Source organism: Rutidosis leptorrhynchoides, chromosome 8 (assembly GCF_046630445.1).
Source record: "Rutidosis leptorrhynchoides isolate AG116_Rl617_1_P2 chromosome 8, CSIRO_AGI_Rlap_v1, whole genome shotgun sequence".
In the NCBI taxonomy this organism is placed as follows: domain Eukaryota; kingdom Viridiplantae; phylum Streptophyta; class Magnoliopsida; order Asterales; family Asteraceae; genus Rutidosis; species Rutidosis leptorrhynchoides.
Window position 1 is genome coordinate 142048761 of NC_092340.1, and position 25215 is coordinate 142073975.

Below are 25215 nucleotides of genomic sequence, written 5' to 3' on the forward strand. Positions count from 1 at the left end.
TTTTTGCTAGAACGAGATATGAACGAAATTTGTCAAAAGCAAAGACAATAGCAAGGATTTCTTTTTCAGTAGTTGTATAGTTCGTTTGTGCTCCTTGTAACGTCTTACTAGCATAATATATAGATTGAAATCGTTTTTCAATCCTTTGTCCTAAAACGGCTCCCATTGCAAAATCACTTGCATCGCACATTAGTTCAAACGGTAGATTCCAATTTGGTGTTATCATGATCGGTGCATTAGTAAGTTTCTCTTTAAGAATATTAAAAGATTTGATACATTCATCTGAAAAGATGAATGGAGCATCCTTTTCTAGGAGTTTATTCATAGGAGTGGCAATTTTAGAAAAATCTTTTATAAAACGTCGGTAAAAACCGGCATGCCCTAGAAAACTCCTAACTCCTCTAACATTGGTGGGATGTGGAAGTTTAGCAATTACATCTACTTTAGCTCTATCCACTTCAATTCCTTCTTTTGAAATTTTATGTCCAAGAACGATGCCTTCTTTAACTATGAAATGGCATTTCTCCCAATTAAGTACTAGATTTGATTGTTCGCATCTAATAAGCATTCGTTCCAGATTAACTAGACATGATTCAAATGTATCACTGAAGACTGAAAAGTCATCCATGAAAACTTCCATGCATTCTTCTATCATATCGTGAAAAATCACCATCATGCACCTTTGAAAGGTTGCAGGGGCGTTGCAAAGTCCAAATGGCATGTGTTTGTAAGTAAAAGTACCATAAGGGCACGTGAACGTGGTTTTCTCTTGGTCCTCGGGTGTTATTGGAATTTGCAAATATCCGGAAAAACCATCAAGAAAACAATAGTAACTATTTCCGGCTAATCTTTCCAACATTTGATCAATAAAAGGTAAGGGAAAGTGATCTTTTCTGGTGGCGTCATTTAATTTTCTATAATCAATACATACACGCTATCCTGTTACAGTCCTAGTAGGAATAAGCTCATTTTTCTCATTTGTAATGACAGGCATGCCACCTTTCTTAGGCACGCATTGAACTGGGCTTACCCATGGACTATCAGAAATTGGATAAATTAAACCTGCATCTAGCAGTTTAATAATTTCTTTTTTAACTACATCTTGCATATTAGGATTTAGTCTTCGTTGGCGTTGCACATACGTTTTATGACCTTCTTCCATAAGGATTTTATGTGTGCAATACGAAGGACTTATTCCTTTAATATCATGAATCTTCCATGCAATGGCTGGTTTATGAGCTTTCAACACAGAAATGAGTTGTGATTTCTCATTTTCAGTAAGAGAAGACGATATTATTACAGGTAATTCAGATTCACCATGTAAATAAGCGTATTCCAAATGGTTTAGAAGTGGCTTTAACTCTAATTTCGGAGGTTCTTCTATCGATGATTTATATCGATATCTGTCTTCTTCTTTTAGCATTTGAATTTCTTCTGTTGTTGGTTCATATCCATTTGCTATTAGTGTAGCTAACATTTCAGCTTCATCAATTTGTTCAGTTCCTTCTCCTAAAGAACATTCTCCTCTTCCTTGTAATTCTGGAAATTCTTCCAACAATTCTGCATGTGAATCTATAGTTTGAATATAATAACATGTATCATCTGCAGATTGCGGTTGTTGCATTGCTCTATCAACTGAAAAGGTAACACTCTCGTCCTCTATACTTAGGGTCGGTTTCTTACCAAACACGTCTATCATTGCTTTAGCCGTGTTTAAGAATGGTCTTCCTAATATGAGAGGAACTTGAGAATCTTCTTCCATGTCCAGAACAACAAAATCTACTGGAAATACTAAAGTACCAACTTTAACTAGCATGTTCTCCATTATCCCTCTAGGATATTTTATTGATCTATCGGCTAGTTGTATACTTATTCTGGTTGGTTTCAATTCTCCAAGGTCTAGTTTAGCGTATAATGAATACGGCATTAGATTTATACTAGCACCTAAGTCTGCCAATGCTTCTATTGAACTAAGACTACCCAGAAAACATGGAATTGTGAAACTTCCTGGATCAGATAGTTTTTCTGGTATCTTATTCAACAGCACTGCTGAACAATTAGCATTCATAGTAACAGCCGAGAGTTCTTCCATTTTCTTTCTATTTGAGATTAGATCTTTCAGAAATTTAGCATATCTAGGCATTCCTGAAATCACATCAATGAAAGGAAGATTTACATTTATTTGTTTAAACATATCCAAGAATTTGGATTGCTCGGCTTCAAGTTTTTCTTTATTCATTTTACTCGGGTAAGGAAGTGGTGGTTGGTAAGGTTTAACATAAGGTTTATCCTTAACTGTGTTATCTTCATTAACCTTTTCAACTACCGGTTCTTTTTTCTTATCTTATTCAGGTTGTGGTTCTTGTGGAGTAGGAATAGCTTCATCAGAAGTTACAGGTATTTCAGGTGGTTTAAGTGTTGTACCACTTCTTGTGGTAATGGCTTTAGCTGTTTCATTCCGGGTGTTAGCATTTGTATCACTAGGTAAACTTCCCGGTTTTCTTTCACCTATTAACCTTGCTAGGTTACTCTTACTTCTTGTTCTAAGTTTTGAATAGAAGCTTGTTGATTTCTAAATGCTTGAGCATTTTGTTCATTAGTTTGTTTTTGAGATGTGAAAAACTGCGTTTGAGTTTCAACTAGCTTCGTCATCATATCTTCTAAATTCGGCCTTTTATCATCGTTTTGTGGTGGTTTGTTTTGAAAATTAGGTCTTTGCTGATTTTAAGTATTATTGGATACTTGTTGATTGCTAGGACCTTGTTGGTTGTTGTATGGAATATTTCGATTATAATTCTGGTTTTGATTGTAGATCGGTCTTGGCGGTTGATAATTATTCTGATAATTATTTCCAGGCCTTTGGTTTAGATATGAAACATTCTCTCTTTGTTCCATTGTTAATTCAAAACTGAGACAATCTTTTGTCAAATGTGGTCCTCCACACTGCTCACAACTAATTCGTATTGAGTGGATATCTTTAGTCATCTTTTCCATTCGTCTTTCGACAGCATCTATCTTTGCAGAAATGGAATCTAAGTCATGGCTAGAATCGGCTCTAGCTGCTTTAGATGATCTAACGATATCTTTTTCTTGGTGCCACTCATGTGAGTGGGAAGCAGTGTTATTAATAATTTTGTAAGCATCAGTTTCGGTTTTCTTCATAATAGAACTACCAGCTGCTATATCTATGTCTTTTCTTGTAGTGATGTCGCATCCTTGGTAGAATATTTGTACTATTTGACAGGTGTCTAAACCATGTTGCGGACATCCTCTTAATAACTTTCCAAATCTAGTCCACGCCTCATATAGAGTTTCATTCGGTTTCTGTGTGAACGTAACAATTTCTCCTTGAAGCCTTACGGCTTTAGATGCCGGAAAGAATTGTTTAAGAAATTTTTCAACTAAAACATCCCATGTATCAATCGCCCCTTCAGGTAACGATTCCAACCAATCTTTGGCTTCTCCCTTTAAAGTCCAGGGAAATAACATGAGATATATCTGTTCATCTTCCACTTCTCTTATTTTAAATAGTGTGCAGATCCTATTAAAGGTACGAAGATGTTCATTTGGATCTTCCTTCGGCGCATCACTAAATTGGCATTGATTAGTTACCATGTGTAGAATTTGTCCTTTGATTTCATAATCTGGTGCATTGATGTCTGGATGAGTAATTGCGTGACCTTGGCCAGTGCGTTTAGCTCTCATTCGGTCTTCCATACTTAAAGGTTCCAGATTCTCCATGTTTGAATTTGTTGAATCGGAATCACTAGAGGATTCTGATTTAATGGTCCGTTCCTCAACAATCTCTGTTTGAATGATTGGTGGTTCCGGAGGAAAAATTAATGGTTCAGGATCTATGAATCGTCCCTGAATATTCTCCGAATTCTCAATTGTGAGATCGGATTCAAAAAATGGATTATCGGAAATTTGAATTGGAGTACTTGGTTGACTGGATGACGATTCTAAAGAAAAATCAACGGCGGTAATATTTGCTAAATGTCTTGATCTAGTTACAGGTGGTGAACGTACAAAAGGTGGTGAACGTCTTGCTCGGTGCATTCACTGAATATCCTATTAGTTTTTAAAAGGAAAGAAAAATTATATAAGTTATCCAATTAATAGACTTTTCTGATTTTGCCCACGTTTCGAATAGCCAAAAGATGCAGCAGAGGGGCAGAATTCGTTTGGTCTCAATATAATTGAGGACTGTTTGGCTCCAATAACCCGGTCCACGTACAAATCCAACTATTACTACGAACCAGAAAATTTTGATGTCTATCAATTTAACCACTTAAAATAAATTTTCGTAATTTTAAGAAGTAAAGATAAGAAGTAGAAAAAATTCTAAGTCCTAAAAACTAGAATGACGAGAAATAAGAAAGAAAAAAGAGCGCATCGAAAAAGGTCGAAAAATAAAAGGCGTCGAAAAATACGAAAGAAAAAAAATGACTTTAAAACTTAAAAACACTCGACTAACCCAACCTTATTACTACCACTAACTTAAAATTATAATTGAAAATTGAGATTACTAATTGGAATGATAATTGATACATAGGTAAAAGGTGTCTAAAAATATTAAAGCTTACAAGTAAAACTATATCCCAAATGGAAATAACTTAAAAAGAAACTAAAACTTAAAAAGGCGTCGCAAAATTCTAAAGCACTTAAATCTTAGTCTAAAGAAAAGGCACTTAAGGGATTTTACGGCAAAGCCTAAAAATCTAAAAGTAAAAATAACTATGGCAAAAACTATGTTTAAAAACTAAATACGAGCGAAAAAATACAAATATTACGCTAAAACAATTAAAAAGGGACAAAATATAAAAATATACTAAAAGTTGTAAAAAGTACAATTTTTATAAAAATATTATTTTTATATTATTTATTTATTAAGAGTGTTAATTTTATAATTTATTTAAATTAATTAAACTAAATATACAAATTAAATAAATAAACTAAACTTAATTAATTAAAAATTAAAACCTAATTAGGGTTTTTAATTAATAATAATAATAATAATTATGTAATTAATGCGAAATTAGGGTTCTGTGTAACAATATAATATGATACTTTACAACGTATACATAAAACAACTATATGGTTAACCATACACACACTATGGTGCCACCAACTCCGTGGTTCGCACCATACGCCATTGTCATGATGCTACCCCCTCCGTGGTTCGCATCACAACTTGAGACATACTCATGCTAAGGTTTTACTGGCTCCGTGGTTCATACCTTAACAACTCCTAGTGTAGTGCCACCAGCTCCGTGGCTCGCACTACAATACTCCTACCATGATACTTCTGGCTCCGTGGACCGCATCATAGCAATTGTCATGATGCTACCGGCTCCGGGGTTCGCATCACAACTTATACTATAGTGCTACCGGCTCCGTGGTCCGCACTATAGCACACTCACACATACTATGGCACTACCGGCTCCGTGGATCGCGCCATAGCCTACAAATAAATACACTATATACATACATGCATAATTATTCCACTCACCTTACGCCTTCGGTGAATGATAAACCAAGCTTGCAACCTTCAATGTAACGCACCTATTACATTATGCATATAATCAATCATACAATCAAGTTGGTCAACCAACTCACTCGCCACCCTAGTGTCATTTTGACTCATAGTGCAAATGTGACCCATTTGCACCATTAACCCTAACACTAGGTCGGGATTACGCTAAACCCCTAACATCAATTCGATTATGGTAGCACTTTACTTTTATTATTATTATTATTATTATTAATATTATATTTTATTACTACTAACATCATTATAAGTATTATTATTAGTATCATTAAGATCATTAATATTATTATTAAAACAATCATTATTATTATCATTTTTAATATTATTTTCATTATTATGATTAGAATTATTATTATTATTATTATTATTATTATGAAAACAAAACAACTTACTATTATTTTCATAAATATTAGTATTAGTATCATTTCTTAAATATTAAGATTATTATTATTATTAATATCATAAATACTATTATTACAAAGATAATACGACTTATCATTTATCAGTATTATTTTACCAAGTTATATAAAAATATATTTAACATATATAACGAAACTATATTAATATTTTAAACATTGATTATTTATACAAGGTATATAAAATAAATATATTAAGTTGTTAATGAAATCTATAAATTATTAAATATAACAACTATATCATTAATAATATAAACTTATTCGATTACGAATATATGTGTTAATATATATACAAATGATATAGGTTCGTGAATCCGAGGTCAACTCCGCACTTTCTCAGTGTCATCATACGCATATTTACTACAAACTATCGTATCGTATCGTGAGTTCATCTGCTCCCTTTTTATATATATTTTTGGGCTGAGAATACATGCGCAACTTTTATAACTGTTTTACGTTATACACAAGTACTCAAACTTTTATGCTGAATACGTGCTTTGTCAAGCTAAATTCCTGCCGTAATATCGTTAATTGCTTGGTGAACGCAAACTTAGTTATTATGAATAGCGCTATTGAGAGTAACGCCTCTAATCATTTGACCTCTGGTCTTTGGTTACATAATAATGATTCAAACTGACACTGACTGTTCAAGGTGTCTCGGGGAAAAATTCTGTTTAGTCGCGATATTACAAACTACAGCAACTCTTTTTAGATTGATATGATGGGTATCAATCAACTTTAAACTAAATCTTGTGGTCTATATCTATTACTGAAATCATTATTTATGACAAACCTATGAACTCACTCAACCTCGTGTTGACTTTTTAAGCATGTTTATTCTCAGGTACTTAAATATTGCTTCCGCTGTATATCTGCTACTTTGATGATGATTGCTTGCTATGCTTGGAGTCTTCATTACATATCATATCAATTAAAGACATTTAACGCTCTAAATACAATGTAATCTATTTATCTTCCGCTGCAAAACTCAATAAAACGTCTCATTTAGAGTCGTTATCGTTTATACAACTGTGATTTGATATAATTAGTCACAAATACCCCATGCCCTATTTGGGGGTATGACAGATTGGTATCAGAGCAGTTTTATTGTAGAGAACCAGGATTGCATTTTATGTGTGCCTTATACAATTAGGTACCTTAGTAATGTAGGACTAAAACTTTTCTCGACCATAGTGCCTTTAACTGTTGCCTTTAATTGTTAAATGCTACACTATACCTTAGGAACTTTACTATTTATTAGAATGCCGAGCCAATCTAAGAATTCTGCTTACTTTCCTAAGTACTATCTAATTCCGCCACCACATTTAAATGAGACACCATGATTTCTGAAATTCTCGACATTCCTTTGTCATCTATCATGGTTTTGTGTATTACATATGTATTACATGAAATGTTAACCATGATTCTCGAAATCTCTACTATTTATATTCATTACTTTCAAAATCTTTGCTTTCTCGTTATTTCTGATCATTGAATTTTCTTGACAGATAGCGTCTACGAAACTCTAGAATGGAAGGGTTTGGATTACCGATTTAAAGGATCCTATAGCTCAAGCCCCTAGACCTGAATAGGCCATTACGAATTTAAAGTCTTTAATCGAAAGATTATCATATTACATACTTATCATTTTTATCTCAACACGTCATACCGCAATTATTGCATAAATGGAGTATAGACACATCATATCTTATCGTATCTTATCATATCTATCCCAATAGACTTTTTCTAACACTTTTCATAAATTCCCTCCGTAAATTACGGAAATCCTTTTGCTATATATACGTATTCAAAGAGACGAATATATCATTCAGTATCCAACACCCATTTCATATCAAACCCTATTCCAAACACATAATATGGATTCCTCGAACTCCTCGAGCTCCAATGGCAGCGTAACCGGAACAAACGAACCAATCAGCCATCATCTATTCTGGATGAATTGGGGATGGGTTCGTAGTCGACTCAATCAATGGAGGCAAGAAGAAGGTGATCCCTTCCACCAACCGAATTCTCCTCTTGGTGAAGAATCTGAAGCACTTACCGGTGAACCAGTCCGAAACACCATTTTCTCTCTCCTTTCCAGGGTATCCCGTCACTAGTATATAATATCGAAGATTCTAGATCTTATTCATCCCCTTGTTCCAACCGCCAATCATCCCGGAATAGTAGAAGAAGTCAACGAGCTTCACGCTCGAGTGGTGGCTCTGGAGAATATGGTGCGAATTCTACAAGCATCATCAGCACCAGCAGCATAACCAGCACCACCAATACCATCATCACCACCAACAATAACATCCGTATCCCACGCCTCAACATCACACTCGATACCTCGGATATCAACATCATACGCCCCATAGATACCAAGGAATATTATCAATAATGAGTTAAGATGTATTGACTCATTCTTCGTGAAGAATTATATATGTATACTTTATATATATATATGATTTGGAACAATAATAAATCTTGTCGTACTAAGCTATTACGTGTGAATCTTAACTAGTAAGTACTACTTGGTTAATTCATATCACTAATATGCTATGATGTATACCCTTCGTTAATGACTTAACAATTGTTAATCACTACTTCAACACAATAAACTCCATTTCATAATAAATCAAGTGTAACGACGAATGTATTGATTCATAACTTCATTAGCGAAATATTTCGCGATAATTATGAAATCTCTAAGGTTTTGGATATTATTCATTCTCGTTTCAACCGTAAATAAAATGAGTTTAATATTATATTAACTCATTAAATCCATGATTACATCTGAAGGAAAATATATATGTACGTATATTTTCATAAAAACTGTAATTAAAACTCTTTTGTACAAACTGTTAATTGTGAAAATATTTTAACGGGTAGGTAATACCCGAGGAATATTTATATCTCACATTAATATGTTACATTGTATATTCTTCAAAATTCTTGAAAACACCTTAGAACTATAACTAACGATTCAGATTCATTAACCCTAATAATGCTGATGAAGCAGCAAAGGCCGTAGATGGTCTTAATGACCAGAAGCTTGATAATAAAGAATTGTGTGTTGGAAAAGCTCAAAAGAAAATATGGTATTGAAAGACGGATTGAGCAAAACATGAAGGAAGATGTGGACAAATCCCAAGGACAAAACCTATACTCAAAGAATCTAGATGATTTGATTTCTGATAAAAACCACAAAAGATCTCTTTACGTATTCTAAATCCTTACAGAAGAATTTTCTTCATTATTCTTCGATATCATCGTATCTTTCATTATAAATATCATCGATATTTCTGAAGATATCTTCATAACGATTCTTGTCCGCAATTAATTATCTCTTTGCGATATCTTTATTACATCATAAAGGAGACTGTTTAAGTTTCTATACTCTGTAAAATTCAAAATTTAAAATATGAATGATTTTGGAGAAGTGTTGGGAATTGAAGCATGAGTTAGTATAATATAATGACGTCAGGCCAACGTGATTATATTACAGTAAGTCATGCTAAATTTTTAATGGAAGATGATGATTCATAGACTTTATAATCATCATTTGCCATGTTACACGACTCTTACATTCTACTTAATCTCTGAACATATCCAGAAAATATATTCTTGATAGTTCTATCCTTAGTAATTATGGTAATTTACCAAATCAAATCGTGATATTACGCTTAGAACAGTAGGTTCATTCGAAACTTCATACCTACAAATTCTGGACCATTACTCGCTTTACTTAGAGTCGAGAGGAGAATAAAAAGGCAAAGAGCTCCGACATATAAGGAAAAATATAAAGCCCGATAAGGATACTGAAATTACAAACCTTGTATATCAATGCGTATAGCAATATAAAGACACGGGAGAACTAAAAACACAATAAATCCAAGAGTATAGTAGAAGTAAACTGACTCTTCTCGCGACAGATGAAAAAGAAGAACGATTGATATAAATGTCAGGACTATATCCAGAATTAGAACTGGATGAAGCATATTGACGAATCTTTTGGAAGTATGAATTGAGAAAGAAAGTATAGAAGTGGTGAAGATAATGAAACGGAAGAAGCTAATTCATATCAAAATTCCAAACACAACAATCAAGGCAATTCACCGCATTTAATCAAAGAAAATCCCAATTTCCGTAAATACCAGAGAATCAAATCTTATAGATTATAAAGATTTTCTTTAATTCCTTGAATTCCGGAAATCAATCGTGACTACGTCAAAAGTTAAGGCGAACATTTAATTTCCTCATTTCAATCTTTTGAGATAGCTTCGTTTATACTCTTCCTGTAATCGAATCGTTTCATCCATATTACCCAATAGTGATAAAACTCTATTATTCAACTCATATTCATCAATAAAATATTCTTGTTGTAAACAATGACGAACTCTATCAAATTTCATGACCGTAATTTTCACGAACTCCTCTCTAATTTGTCTACCCTCATATTGTAGCATAAACGTTCAAGGTTTAAATAAGCTCATTATTATTCATAACACATTTCATGTGTATTGAAATGCTTGTATAACGTCATCATCTCTTTCTGAGAAAACCTAATCATTGACACTATTGTTAAATCCTTTAGATAACATCTGCATTAATAATAAAATACACTTCGTATCGTAAGATTTAAAGGCTATAAACAAAACAATATTCTATCTGTTAGAATTCACGCAAGGCCCCGGGTATACCTGGGAACGTGAAAACCAAATAAAACGTAAATATCCTCATCTATTTATGAACAACGCCGATTGATGGCAACAACTAAAATTTCGGGACGAAATTTCTTTTAACGGGTAGGTACTATAACAACCCGTAAATTTTTGACAAAATTTAAACCTAACTTTTATGTAATTCCGACGATTCACGATCCATTATTTATAAATAATTATGTATTAATATTAATTGTTATATTAATATTATTATTTATCATCGTTCACAAGTATTATTACTCTCAATATTATTAATAATATTATTATTAATAATTATTATTATCATTAATATTTTTATCACTTTCACTAAAAGTGAAAAGATTATTACAAATATCATTATTACTAATTATAATTAAAATTATCATTTTTAATCATTAATATTGGCATATTAATATTATTATCATTAATATTATTATCATTACTAGTATTATTATTTAGTATTATTATTATTATTATTATTATTATTATTATTATTATTATTATTATTATTATTATTATTATTATTATTATTATTATTATTATTATTATTAACATTTGTACTAATTATTATTATGCATATTATCAATATTACTATAAAATAAATACAATCTAATATTATTATCATTAATAATATTATCATTAATAATATTATTATTCTCATTTTTATTTATTAATATAATTATTATTGTTAGGATAATTAATTAATATTAATTAAAAATAAAAGTGGACAAATACCTAAATTAGGTCAAAACAATATCTGTATATTTTTTTACGATTGTGATCTCTGCTTTTATATTTTTTTTATATTTTTCTGTTCAATCATGATCTTCTACCTATTTCTTTATTTTATTTATCTGCTGTTTATATTTTTTTTATTACTTTCAGTTCCAAAGTGATAAAAGTGGACATCCGCTCAATCTATATCAATCGATCACATTTTTCTTTGTTTATAAAACAGAAGATCTTACATTATCATTTATCAATTACACTAACCATTACAGCTGTTTATTCGATTTAATCAAAACAGAAAACCATTCGAAAACTCTGTTCTTATGTCATTTTTTCAAAAACTTCAAAACGAATCCCATTTCAAAATCTGTAAATGCAATAATGTTAGGAATCTCATACTAAAACTATCTGGAAAGTTTCAAAAGCCAATTTGTAAAATCGAGTACGAATTTTGAAGTCAAAGGTAATTTTTAAAAAAGTCAAAATTTATGTTCATCGCAAAATCTATATTCGTTTTAATGTTTCTGTTGAAATTGATGATTTGTAGAGTTTATATGAACAATTTAGAACCTAGTTCATGTTAAAATAATTGTCCAAATCATGCTTGAAATCGAAAACATTAATTTTTTTTTTAAATAAAGCTGCCACAGCAGCATAGTTTTTTTTATTTTTAATATATTTTTTTCTTTTCTTTTTGTTTGTTGAATGATTGTACCAAATACAGTTGTTTCTGATTTAAACTTTGCAAATCGAAATCAAACTTTAACTTGTTGTATTGAGTAAATCGATTCTAATGTATTGAAGGAGAAGAAGATATAGAACAGAAAAAGATATAGATTAAATAGAAATAAGAGGGGATTTAAAACAGAAAGACAAACTAGTTCAGATGGTTAAGAGGTGATTTGGGGTAGCGGGAGGTCACGGGTTCGAGTCTTGATCGTGGCATAATTTTTTAGAACAAGCTTTTAAGGTAGCACTTTACTTTTATTATTATTATTATTATTATTATTATTATTATTATTATTATTATTATTATTATTATTATTATTATTATTATTATTATTATTATTATTATTATTATTATTATGTTTTATTACTACTAACATCATTATAAGTATAATTATTAGTATCATTAAGATCATTAATATTATTATTAAAACTATCATTATTATTATCATTTTAAATATTATTTTCATTATTATGATTAGAATTGTTATTGTTATTATTATTATTATTATTATTATTATTATGAAAACAAAACAACTTACTATTATTTTCATAAATATTAGTATTAGTATCATTTCTTAAATATTAAGATTATTATTATTATTATTATTATCATAAATACTATTATTACAATGATAATACGACTTATCATTTATCAGTATTATTTTACCAAGTTATATAAAAATATATTTAACTTATATAACGAAACTATATTAATATTTTAAACATTGATTATTTATACAAGGTATATAAAATAAATATATTAAGTTGTTAATGAAATCTATAAATTATTAAATATAACAACTATATCATTAATAATATAAACTTATTCGATTACGAGTATATGTGTTAATATATATACAAATGATATAGGTTCGTGAATCCGAGGTCAACTCCGCACTTGTTCAGTGTCATCATACGCATATTTACTACAAACTATCGTATCGTATCGTGAGTTCATCTGCTCCCTTTTTATATATATTTTTGGGCTGAGAATACATGCGCAACTTTTATAACTGTTTTACGTTAGACACAAGTACTCAAACTTTTATGCTGAATACGTGCTTTGTCATGCTAAATTCCTGCCGTAATATCGTTAATTGCTTGGTGAACGCAAACTTAGTTAGTATGAATAGCGCTATTGAGAGTAACGTCTCTAATCATTTGACCTCTGGTCTTTGGTTACATAATAATGATTCAAACTAACACTGAATGTTCAAGGTGTCTCGGGGTAAAATTCTGTTTAGTCGCGATATTACAAACTACAGCAACTCTTTTTAGATTGATATGATGGGTATCAATCAACTTTAAACTAAATCTTGTGGTCTATATCTATTACTGAAATCATTATTTATGACAAACCTATGAACTCACTCAACCTCGTGTTGACTTTTTAAGCATGTTTATTCTCGGGTACTTAAATATTGCTTCCGCTGTATATCTGCTGCTTTGATGACGATTGCTTGCTATGCTTGGAGTCTTCATTACATATCATATCAATTAAAGACATTTAACGCTCTAAATACAATGTAATCTATTTATCTTCCGCTGCAAAACTCAATAAAACGTCTCATTTAGAGTCGTTCTCGTTTATACAACTGTGATTTGATATAATTAGTCACAAATACCTCAGGCCCTATTTGGAGGTGTGACATTAATACACTTATTAACACAAGTTTAGTGCATTTTCATACTCACTACACAATTTAGGTCACCCAAGGCTCCTTTGACCCATTTCAAGGTTAACATACCCATTTTGGGTCATCCACTAACTCAAATAACACCCACTTACTTAATATCAAAGTGTGCTAGTGATTAACTAACCATCTAAGACTCATAAACACCAAATATCACTTTGAAACCCTAGGTTAGTCATCCTTGAGTCCTCATGACTCAATCTTACCCAAAAAACCCCAAAATCACCAATAATGGGTTTATGTTCATCACTAACCCAAAACCCTAACCCTTAAACAAATTAAAATAAGGAAATCAAGATTAGAGCTTACCACCACAATCACAACGTAGCTAGTGATTAGATGAACAACTTTAATACACGCGCTTTGGCCCGAAATCAACTTCTTCTTCCTTGATTTTTTCTTTCTTACTCTAAAGCTCTTTCTCTCTCTCTAGAACTTGAAGTGGACAAGATAAGGTTGGTGATTGTGTTGAATGTGTTTCAACTACCTCAAATCTGGCCATAAGTGACCTAAACCCGGCCTTAAGTGAAAAGACAAGAATGCCCCTCATTTAACTTTGTTTTAAAAGCAAGAATCTGTCGCAACAACTGTGCGCGACGCGCGCCATCAACCTTGCGCGGCGCGCCACATGTCAGATCAGTTTTGGGCTTTTCCTTTACACTACACTTCACACACTTTATGTACATCATATCTACACTTATGTACCATAAATATTTGGGTCTTACAATGAGCCGCCTAGCTTGACTAGGTTCTAAACCCCTAAAAAATTATTTACCTTTTTTTGCGGCGTTAAAGATATTGTTATCGTGGACATAGTTGTTTATCAAAGTACTACTCAATCCTTCGGCAAAACAAGCCACGACGACGTTACGGAAAAGGAGACATATTCTCAATCCTTAGGCAATGCAAGCCACGACATCGTTACGGAAACGGAGAAAGTTGGAACAATATGCAACTAAATCCGCGAATAACATTCTATCACGCATCAAATAAGTAAAATATAAGTTTTTTTTTCTATGGGCTTGGTGTCTGCTCTAGTTGAAGAATTTCATGACAGTTTGACCGTTTGTTCATCTCTCGATCAAACTGCGGGGATGTTAAGAGACATTTGGTTTGCCTCATTTTTATATTAGCCCTTTGAGTTGCATTATAATTTATTACTAGTCTTTTGGTATGTTCTAGTTGTGACTATATATATCTTGTATTTCCTTTTGTTGAGCATCAATGAAAATATAAAGATCATCTAAATATTGCTTATTTAACATTTACTTGGTCCATTTTTGGAGCCGGAAGTCACGGAAAGGAAATAAAGAAAATTACGGGCCATGGGCCATGAAAGTGCATTATTTGGATGAATAATAATGACCCATACGTTACCCAACCTAGAATCAACGGTCCAGAATCATCGACTCTCATGGCACACCTCCCCAAAAAAAAAACTGTACAAACTCGATACTGCATTCTGCCATTCGAACCTAACTTAACTCGGTCAAATCGAATATTCTATTCGCATAATCACCGTCGGATCAGATTCCATCTCATCTTCTTCTCTTTCAATTCAATCATTCCATTAACTAATTATTATTCCGACTTTTTTGAATATAAATACAATCAAATCCAATTTCCTTCATCCCCAATCTTTTCTTTTATCTCATCGAATAAAAATATTAAAATATTAATATTCCACCATGCCTGAAGAAGAACCTTCCCCTGATCAAATTAAACTCATTCACAAACTCAATCTTTTCAAAATCAAAGGCAGAGATAAACGCGGCCGTAAGATCTTACGAATCATCGGAAAAAACTTTCCAGGTAATTTTATTATTATTATTTTTTCACGTAATTAATTGATTTATGTATTAATTGATGTATGTTTGTATTAATTAATTGATGTTACAGCGAGGAGTTTGACCGTTGACTTATTGAAAAAATATCTAGAAGTGAAGATATTCCCCAAACTTGAGAGGCCTTTTGTGATCGTTTATATTCACACCGACGTTCATAAAAGCGATAATTTCCCCGGAATATCATATCTCCGGGCAGTTTACGATGCAATTCCGGTCACCGTGAAACAATATCTGGAAACGGTTTATTTCGTTCATCCGGATCTTCAATCCCGAATTTTTCTCGCGACTTTTGGCCGGTTCTTATTCACCGGCGGGTACGTTAATAATCCGAAATTTGTTGTTAACATGTACTCATTGTAATGCATATGGTACAAGTAAGTGAAGCACGGTTGATTAATTGGTTTGTGTGGTGCAGGTTATATGCGAAATTGAACTATGTGACGAGATTAGCGTATTTGTGGGAGCATGTGAGGAGGAATGCGATTGAGATACCGGAATTTGTGTGTGATCATGATGAAGATTTGGAGTATAGACCGATGATGGATTATGGTTTGGAGAGCGATTATCGTAGGGTTTATGAATCGCCCGTTGTTGATCCTTCGGTGGCGATGTATTCAATGAGATGTATCTCGTAGAAATGTGTTAGAATGCGAGTTAGTGTTTTGGTTGTGTATGATAAGAAATTAAGAATTAAGAATCAATGAAATATATAGTTTGATGTAAATAAATGAAATATTATGTTTTGCAGTTTTTCACGTTCCAAGTATTTTGGTTCGATTTAGAGAAAGGAAAACTGTTGATGTTTGGCTAGTTTTTTTTGTTCTGTAAAAATTAGAATTTAAATTGAATAGATATAGATACAACACTTTATTTGAGTTGTTAATTGAGATTGACAAGATCATAATCATATTGAATGACCTATATTGAATGACCTATTGAAAATAGATGTTTATGTACCAATTTGTTTATGAAATTCAAGCTTTAGAGAGATGAGAGAGAAACATAGAGAGAGAGTAGCGGCGGTTGATGGCAAGGCGAGGAGCACGGCAGCGGCGATGGACGGCGGCAACGGTAACTACTGCAGATCGATTCCAAGGGTAAGCAACAATCGAATCATCTCATTCCTTTTCTTCGACTATCCTACCACATGGAATGTGGAAGATCTTTGGCGATTCTTCAAAAGGCACGGAAGTGTATCAGACATTTACATGGCAAGAAGAAACCTTCCCAATGGGAAACGATTTGGATTCGTCAGGTATGAAAAAATACTTGACCCTGAAAGGTTTGCTGAGGGATTAAGACGAATAAAGTTTGGTGAAACAACCCTAAGATGCTATGTTGCAAGAAACCAGAAGAATAATTCTCTCAACAATGTTAGAGATACCCATACCAACCCCAACACCCATAAAACATTCACACCCCATCAGTCCAAATACGATGGAAGGCAATTCAACGATGTCGTTTCAAATTCTACCAAAAAACCGGGCCTCACACCTGAACATAACCCTAATCATCAACGACAACACCAACCTTATACCAAAGAACACCTTCACCACCACCATACCACTGAGAATCACCACCACCACCCTTACCGACAATTTAACAACCACCACTCTAACCCCCATTACCAACCTGAACCCCATCCCCCACATACACATACACACCACCATCATCAGCCACCTACAACTGGCCACCCTCGCTTTAACCTCCACCATAACCGCCCAAAATATCATCCATCACCACCTCCTCCACCACCGCAAAGACCCCACAATAATCATTACAAATTTTTCCAACATAACCATAACCTACATTCAAAACCCAAAACCGCTCATAACAATCAATCCTCCAATCTGAAAACCAACCCTAAACCTACCAACGTTACATCCCCTAAACCTATAATCCCTGAAAACACCGAAAGAACGATCAATCTAGATGCGGAATGTGACTTTCAAATCGCTAGTGATAGAGCATTGATAGGTGAAGTCAATAATGTTGAGATCCTAGACCAAATCTATGATCTATGCGAAGAAGAAGGTCTCAACAAATTTGTTATCAAGTACTTGGGAGGACTTGAAGTGTTATTCCTATTTGAGACAAAAGAGGCTGTAGATAACATCCTAAATAATGAGAACCACAACATCAGACGATGGGTGCCAAATGTTCGAAGATGGAATCAAAACCACGACAACGCCGGACGTTTAACATGGATAAAAATCTACGGGGTTCCGGTCAAATGGTGGACTGAAAGAACATTTAGAAAGATAGCGTCGTGGTGGGGGCAAATCATTGATACTAAAAACTGTAGCATAACCGAAAAGCATCAAAATCTAATATTTGGTGAAGTGCTAGCCCAAGTCAGAAGTCCTAATCCCATCCAAGAATCACTAAAGGTTAAACTTGATAAAGAAATCAAATACATTAGAGCGTCAGAGGAGGTTCGTGATATTATTGAGATCGAAACTGATGATGATGAGTCATATTTTGATGAAGAAGATGAAGCACACATAGACCTGAGCTCAGACGTTGAATCGGTACCGGAAACTGATATTCCGGCGAAGAACGATAATCAGGTAGAGGAAGATCATGCATCAAAATGCCTCGAGACAGGAGACAACTTTAATTGCATTAACGATAATGAATCGAAACCCAATGAAAAAGCATGCGGCTCTAGTAGCATTAACCCTGCAGTAACACCTTGTAAGTCGAATAAATGCCAGAATGGACCCCACAAATCCCCTTTAGGAACAGATACTGATGTTCCAATTTCCCACAACAGTCCCCTCGATTCTAACCCTAACACCTCACACATTTGTCCCAACACATCCAATAATCCATCACCCACTCAGCAACCCAAACACCCAATTACGCCCCATAACCCAAGCCCAATAAACATAACTAACCCGCAGCCCACTCAACACATTAATCTCTCAACCCAACCTAAAAATCCCAGCCCAATTAAACTAAGCCCACCTTCCATTCCAAACACCTTCGTTGCCTGCTCAAACCAGAAGTTATCCCCCAACCTCACCGGATCACCTAACATACATTCAAATGCTGTCCCACCTCCTTCACCTGACCCTAATAGCATTCTACCAAATTCGCCTAATAGCCCTATCCGAATCACCAAGCTCTTCCAGCAACCTGATAATGAAAATTCTAAACTACCTAAATCACCCTGCCTATGTGACACTACCACGAATCAATCACCCTCTACCTTTCCTACTAGACCTCTACCCAAACCCTTCTCAACCAACCAGTGTGCAAACGCTCCAATCGATTGTAACCCTAGCCCTCTACCTATCCCGAACACTAACCCTAATCCTAAACAAAAGTCGATTGGTAGACAAAGCAAGGACCATGGACAATTTACCATTGGAAGTCTGAAATCATCATCGAAGATGTTAAGATTCAAACACCTGGCGAGACAAAAACACACTCAAGGAGGTAGAACTAACAAAACCTCCTCGTTGGTGACCGACAGAAAAAAGACAACTTCCACTTCCTCATCATCAAGCATAGGTCTGCAAGAGATTGGTGCAAAGCTTGGTATGAGGTGGAATGAGAAGGATACATAAGCTTCTTATTCCTATTCTTGCTCGATAGTTTTCTATTCCTATGAAGATTCTCTCACTTAATATCCGTGGGTTCGGTAAGGATGACGATGGGGTTAACAAAGTTGGGTGGTTCAAGAGAATGATCTCAAAGGAATCTCCTGATATTGTATTGGTCCAGGAAAGTAAATGTAATTGGGTAAACGATAATTGGGTCGAAATGATCTGGGGCTCTCCGAACTTTCAGTTTGTTCAAAAGCCCAAAGTGGGTAAATCCGGTGGTTTATTGGTAATTTGGGATACTTCGTCTTTCGTTGTAAATGGAGCTGTTGAAAAAAAGCACTACCTAGCCATCAAGGGTAAATGGAAAGGTAGCGATGCTGAAACCATTGTAGTCAACGTGTATGGTCCGCACAAAGACTGTGAGAAAAAACAATTCTGGGAGTGTCTCGACAACTTCATGAACTTCGGTACAGCTGATTGGGTAATAGGGGGGGATTTTAATGAGGTTCGTTCGGCTGACGAAAGAAAAAACAGTATCTTTCACGAGAGGCGTGCTAAATTGTTCAATGATTTCATAGATTCAAATCATCTAATAGATGTTCCTTTATCCGGGAAAAGATTTACGAGAATAAGTGATGATGGAGTGAAATTTAGCAAGCTTGACCGGTTCCTAATCTCGGAGGAATTCTTGGATAGGTGGGGTGACGTGTCCGTATCACCTCTTGATCGAAATACCTGCGACCATTGCCCAATATTATTGCATAACAATAAGGCCGACTTTGGTCCCAAACCGTTCAGAATCTTCGATGTCTGGCTCGAATGTGTAGATATTGATCAAGTTGTTACTGAAGCATGGAATAAGCATGTGTTTGGGAACAAACCGGACTGCATCTTCCGAGACAAGTTAAAAAATGTTAAAGAAGCTTTGAGATCGTGGAGTAAATATCGTTATGGCACATTAGACATCGAGTTGGAAAACTGGAAGAATCTTGCGAATGAACTTGAATCAAAGGCTGATATGGTTGATCTCGATGACGCTGATAGATCTCGTTGGGTAGAGGCAAGAGCTAATTGGGCAAAAAAGGAGAAAGAAAAATCGGGGATGCTGAAACAGAAGGCAAGATTGAAATGGGATGCCGAAGGCGATGAAAACACTGCTTATTTTCATGCCACGATCAACCGCAATAGAAGCCGAGCAAATCTGAGAGGATTATTTATTGACGGGGTGTGGTCTGATCAACCTGAGCGTATCAAACAGGAAGTGTTCGAGTATTTTAAAAAACTATTCGAGCTAAACCCATCCCTCGTCCCTGACTACAGCAGCCTCGACTCCATCCAAATTAAAAAAATTACTCCGGATGATACTGTAATGTTGGAAGCTCCTTTCCTAGAGTCGGAGATTTGGGAGGTCATAAATAATTGTAACCCGTCGAAAGCCCCGGGACCCGACGGATTTAACCTCGGTTTTTTCAAAAAATATTATTGGTTAATTAAAGATGATTTAAAAAAGGCGATAGATGATTTTTGGGAAAAGGGGAGTATTTCCTACGGGTGCAACGCTTCATTCTTCACTTTGGTTCCGAAAAAAAGAGATCCCCTAAACCTCGGCGATTATCGGCCTATTAGCCTTATCGGGGGCTATTATAAGATTGTGTCAAAGTTACTATCTTGTCGTATCCAAAAAATCATCCACAATATAATTGGAGTTGAGCAAAGCGCTTTCATCAAGGGTCGATATATCCTAGATAGCATCCTTGTTGCTAATGAAGCTATCGGTGAGTTACAAAACCAAAAATCCAATGGCTTGCTTTTCAAAGCCGACTTTCAGAAAGCATTCGATAGCATCCGATGGGATTTCCTACTAGCCATCATGGAAAAAATGGGGTTCGGATCAAAATGGAGATCGTGGATTATATCCTGCCTAAAATCGGCTACGATCTCTATATTGGTTAATGGATCGCCAACGAAGGAATTTTGCCTACAAAAAGGTGTACGGCAAGGGGATCCACTATCTCCCTATCTTTTCATCATCGCGGCGGAGGGCCTCAATGCGATTATCAATCATGCTTCAAGTGTTAATGTTTTCGAAGGTATCTCAATTGGCAAGGACAAGGTGCAACTTACACACCTCCAATATGCCGACGACACGCTATTCTTTGGCAAATGGTCGAAAAGAAATGCCGGTAATCTTGTTAAAGTCCTCCAATGCTTTGAAATCTTCTCGGGTCTTAAAGTAAACTATTCAAAAAGTTGCCTCTTTGGGGTGGGAATACAAAAAGAAAAAATCGAGGAAATGGCAAGTTACATAAATTGTCAAGTGGGTTCACTACCCTTTACTTATCTTGGCTTACCAATTGGCCAAAAAATGAATCGTGCCCATGGATGGAACCAAGTAATCGAAAAGTTCAAAGGAAGATTGGTAGAGTGGAAGGCAAAAGCGTTATCGTTCGGTGGTCGTCTTACCCTTATCAAGTCGGTCCTAAGTAATCTTCCGTTATACGCCTTCTCCCTATTCCGTGCTCCTTCAATGGTTATCAACTTGCTCGAAGGTATTAGACGTAATTTCTTTTGGGGCGGGTCGGGTGATCACAAAAAAATCTCTTGGATCAAATGGGAGTCAATATTACTACCTTTTGATGAGGGGGGACTCAATGTGGGAACTCTAAAAGCCAAAAACCTATCGCTATTAGGTAAATGGTGGTGGCGTTTCCATAACGAGCCAATTGCTTATTGGGTCAAAATAATAAAGAGCATATATGGGCGGGACGGGGGGTTATCTACTCACAATCTTCAAAGTGTAATTAACAGGAATTCAACATGGAACAGTATCCGAAAGGCTGGAATGGAGATTGATAAGTTAGGAGTCGAATTCAGTAACTCGTTTGTTAGATCTGTGGGTTCGGGGTCAGGTATCTGCTTTTGGACAGAAGCATGGTTCGGCGATCAACCTTTCAGCGTGAAATATAGCAGGTTATTTAAATTGGAAGTCGACCAAGGTGCAAAAGTCAGCGAAAGGATCTTAAAAGATGGGATTAACTGGATTACCTCGTGGAATTGGAAACGAACGCCAACGGGACGAACAAAAGATGAGCTCGAATCCCTAATATGTGAACTCAATTCGTTCAGATACGGGGTCAGAGAAGTCGATAGCTGGAGATGGAAACATCATGTCAATGGTGAGTTCAAAACCGCTGCGCTCACCTCACTAATCAACTCTAATCTGCTGCTAAATCCAGGGCCGAAGGTTGCAATGCTTCACAACAAATTAATACCAAAGAAAATAGAAATATTCGTTTGGAGAGCAAGGTTAAGGCGCTTACCGGTTTTTTCCGAACTCGATAAAAGAGGCATAGACTTAGGTTCGGTGAGATGTCCGGTTTGCAACAATGCAATTGAAACAGTAGAACATGTTCTGCTCGAGTGTTCGTTTGCAAGGGATCTGTGGCTAAGGGTATGTAAATGGTGGAAATTGAAGGACCAATTTTCTTACTTCACTACAAACCTAGAAGAGTTGTTACTTGGAAAAGTTCTTCCGTCGGTTCAAGTCTCAAGCCTATGGCAAGCTACCGTGTGGTCTTGTTGCTACATCATCTGGAATAACCGAAACCAATTGACATTTCGAAACCACAAGGGTAACGGGCCTGTGCTACTAAATGAGCTCCAAGTTAAGTCCTTTAGTTGGATATCCAACAGGAGCAAGCAACTTGATATGGTTTGGAGCAAATGGCTAACAACTCCAAATGAGATCGTGGATCCTGGATAGATTATAGCTTTCTCTTAGGTCATGTTTTACGTTTGGTCTTTGTTGTATCATATAATGGCATATGCTCATATGCTTGTACGATTCGATCTTTAATAATATTTACATGTTGCCTTTCAAAAAAAAAAAAAAAAAAAAAAAAAAAAAAAAAATAGATGTTTATCAAACACAAATGAAACACACATGTAATTTATATTTATTTATATATTATCTAATAGGTAAAAATGGTGAAGAGCAATTAAAGACATTTTCGTTCTGTTATCTTTTTTTTATTGTAATTAAATTTCACTCCACCAAAGACCCTTACACTTTTCAAATATTCAAATCGATCCTCAAATATGGGATAAAGTGTCAAATAATTATTTTCATAAAAAATCTTAAATATACTCTACCCAAATATTCAACGGGTCATATCTTTTCGCTCGCAACAAGTTAAATTTTTATCGTTAAACTCGAAATAATTTTAGGAACACAATGTCACTAACTATACGCAAAACGGACGCTTTTTAAAAAAGCTAAATATTTGGGGTACTTTTCATACACGTCGATTCTGCGTTGTATTTTTAAAAGTCGATAATTGCATAGCTAAACGCGGAGATGAACATATATTGTTAATTTAAAATATCATTTAAATCTTTCACGGGTTATATCTTTTAGTTCGACTCGAGTTGCGCTTCAAAGACATCATTCTTTAGCCACGAAATAATTTTACAAACTAAACGCAATAAAATACATTGAAAACAGAAACCCCCGGCGCGAAGCGAGGTTCAACAACCAGTTGAAAACTATTAGACCATATACTAGCAACATGAAAATAGTTCTCGTCGGCTGTTAGTCTAGTTTATTGTCGAATGGTTGTTTATTTTGTTTACATGTTTAGTTCTCTTGTAAGATTTTCTCTTAGTTTAGAAGAGGCTCGAATTTAGATACCTATAGTTTGTTCTCTCTTTTTAGTTTCGAGTCTTTTCGTTCTTTTGATATATCTTTTTATTGAGTTCGTTAACTTTTAATGTTTTCGTTGCTATATGAGTTTGCGTTATTTTCACTCCAAAAAAACAACACGAGTCGATAGAGTCAACAGAAGATTGAATGTTGACATGTAATTAATATCGTGAATTTGTGATAATCTCTTGAAGACGAAAAGCATCCCAACACTCTAAAGTAGCCCCAAAACTGTTAGACAATGTAAACTCATGCTTTATTATTCATCATTCAAGCAGTATTTATTGAGTAGACATAAACCCTAACAACTTAAACCCTAATGGACCCAGCCCACAATGCAATCGGGCTGGCCCAATCCTAATACTCTAACACTCCCCCGCAGTTCGAGCGGCGAAATCGCGAAAACTCAGACTGGAAGAAAGCGCTAATATTGAAAAAAAAAAAAACACACTAATTAATAAACAAAAGTAAAGCTTTTTTTTTCTTCTCTTATTTGCCTCATCAAATAGCTTATAAACGTTTATAGAGTTGCAAATTTCTTGACGGCTTCTCCTTTTCCGTAGCGTTTTTTTTTTCTTTTACGCCGTGGCTTGCTGTGCCTAAGGATCAAGTACCGCTTTATAGAGTACATTATCCCTAAACCTATATTAACCCTAATGGACCCTAAGCCCACATACGGACTCGGGCCTTAAACTAGTTGACAATACCACCAAACACTTAGACACTAAATTTGTAAAAACATTCGGCTGCATAGATATATTTTTTCTTTTTCAACGGCTATTTCGACAACGAATACTCTCATTTGTTACCCACACACGCGTTAGGAGGAAATTCTTCACACACCATTGCCGCATTGGGTACTCGGTGTGCTTTGGATTAAATCGAGTGGGTTACACCTTTATTCACCACAACAGAATCCTTGAGAAAACCTCCCCCGAATTCGAACCTACGCCAACTAAGACTCAAATCCAACCCAGAGCTTATACCATTCCGACAATGCCTCGATGGCTACATAAATATTTAATCAATAGATTTTCACAATCCCGCCAAACAGCAAGACCCTAGTGCATTTGATTGTTATTTGGTTAGGGTTGCGTTTATACTTGTGAGGATAGTGGCTCCACTACGCCGTGGGAAAAAAAAAAAGCTAACACCGTTGTTTAATTTTGAAATAAAGGAAATTACTAAAATAAATCCCAATTAACCCAATGAGATGAGATGTAATGACTGTTTCAGTTGTTTCTTTTTTTTTTTTTTTTTCTTTGAAATTTTTGACAACAACAAAAACAA

At 34.7% G+C, this 25215-nt stretch overlaps 1 protein-coding gene across 1 annotated transcript; it reads left to right on the forward strand.

Annotated features, from left to right (window-relative positions):
- The first annotated feature begins 15425 nt into the window (after positions 1 to 15425).
- On the forward strand, positions 15426 to 16419 carry LOC139862536 (uncharacterized). Its single transcript, XM_071851152.1, has 3 exons — positions 15426 to 15634; positions 15722 to 15983; positions 16085 to 16419. The coding sequence occupies exons 1-3, from the start codon at positions 15511 to 15513 to the stop codon at positions 16302 to 16304; spliced, it is 606 nt and encodes a 201-aa protein (XP_071707253.1). The 5' UTR covers positions 15426 to 15510; the 3' UTR covers positions 16305 to 16419.
- The last annotated feature ends 8796 nt before the right edge of the window (positions 16420 to 25215 follow it).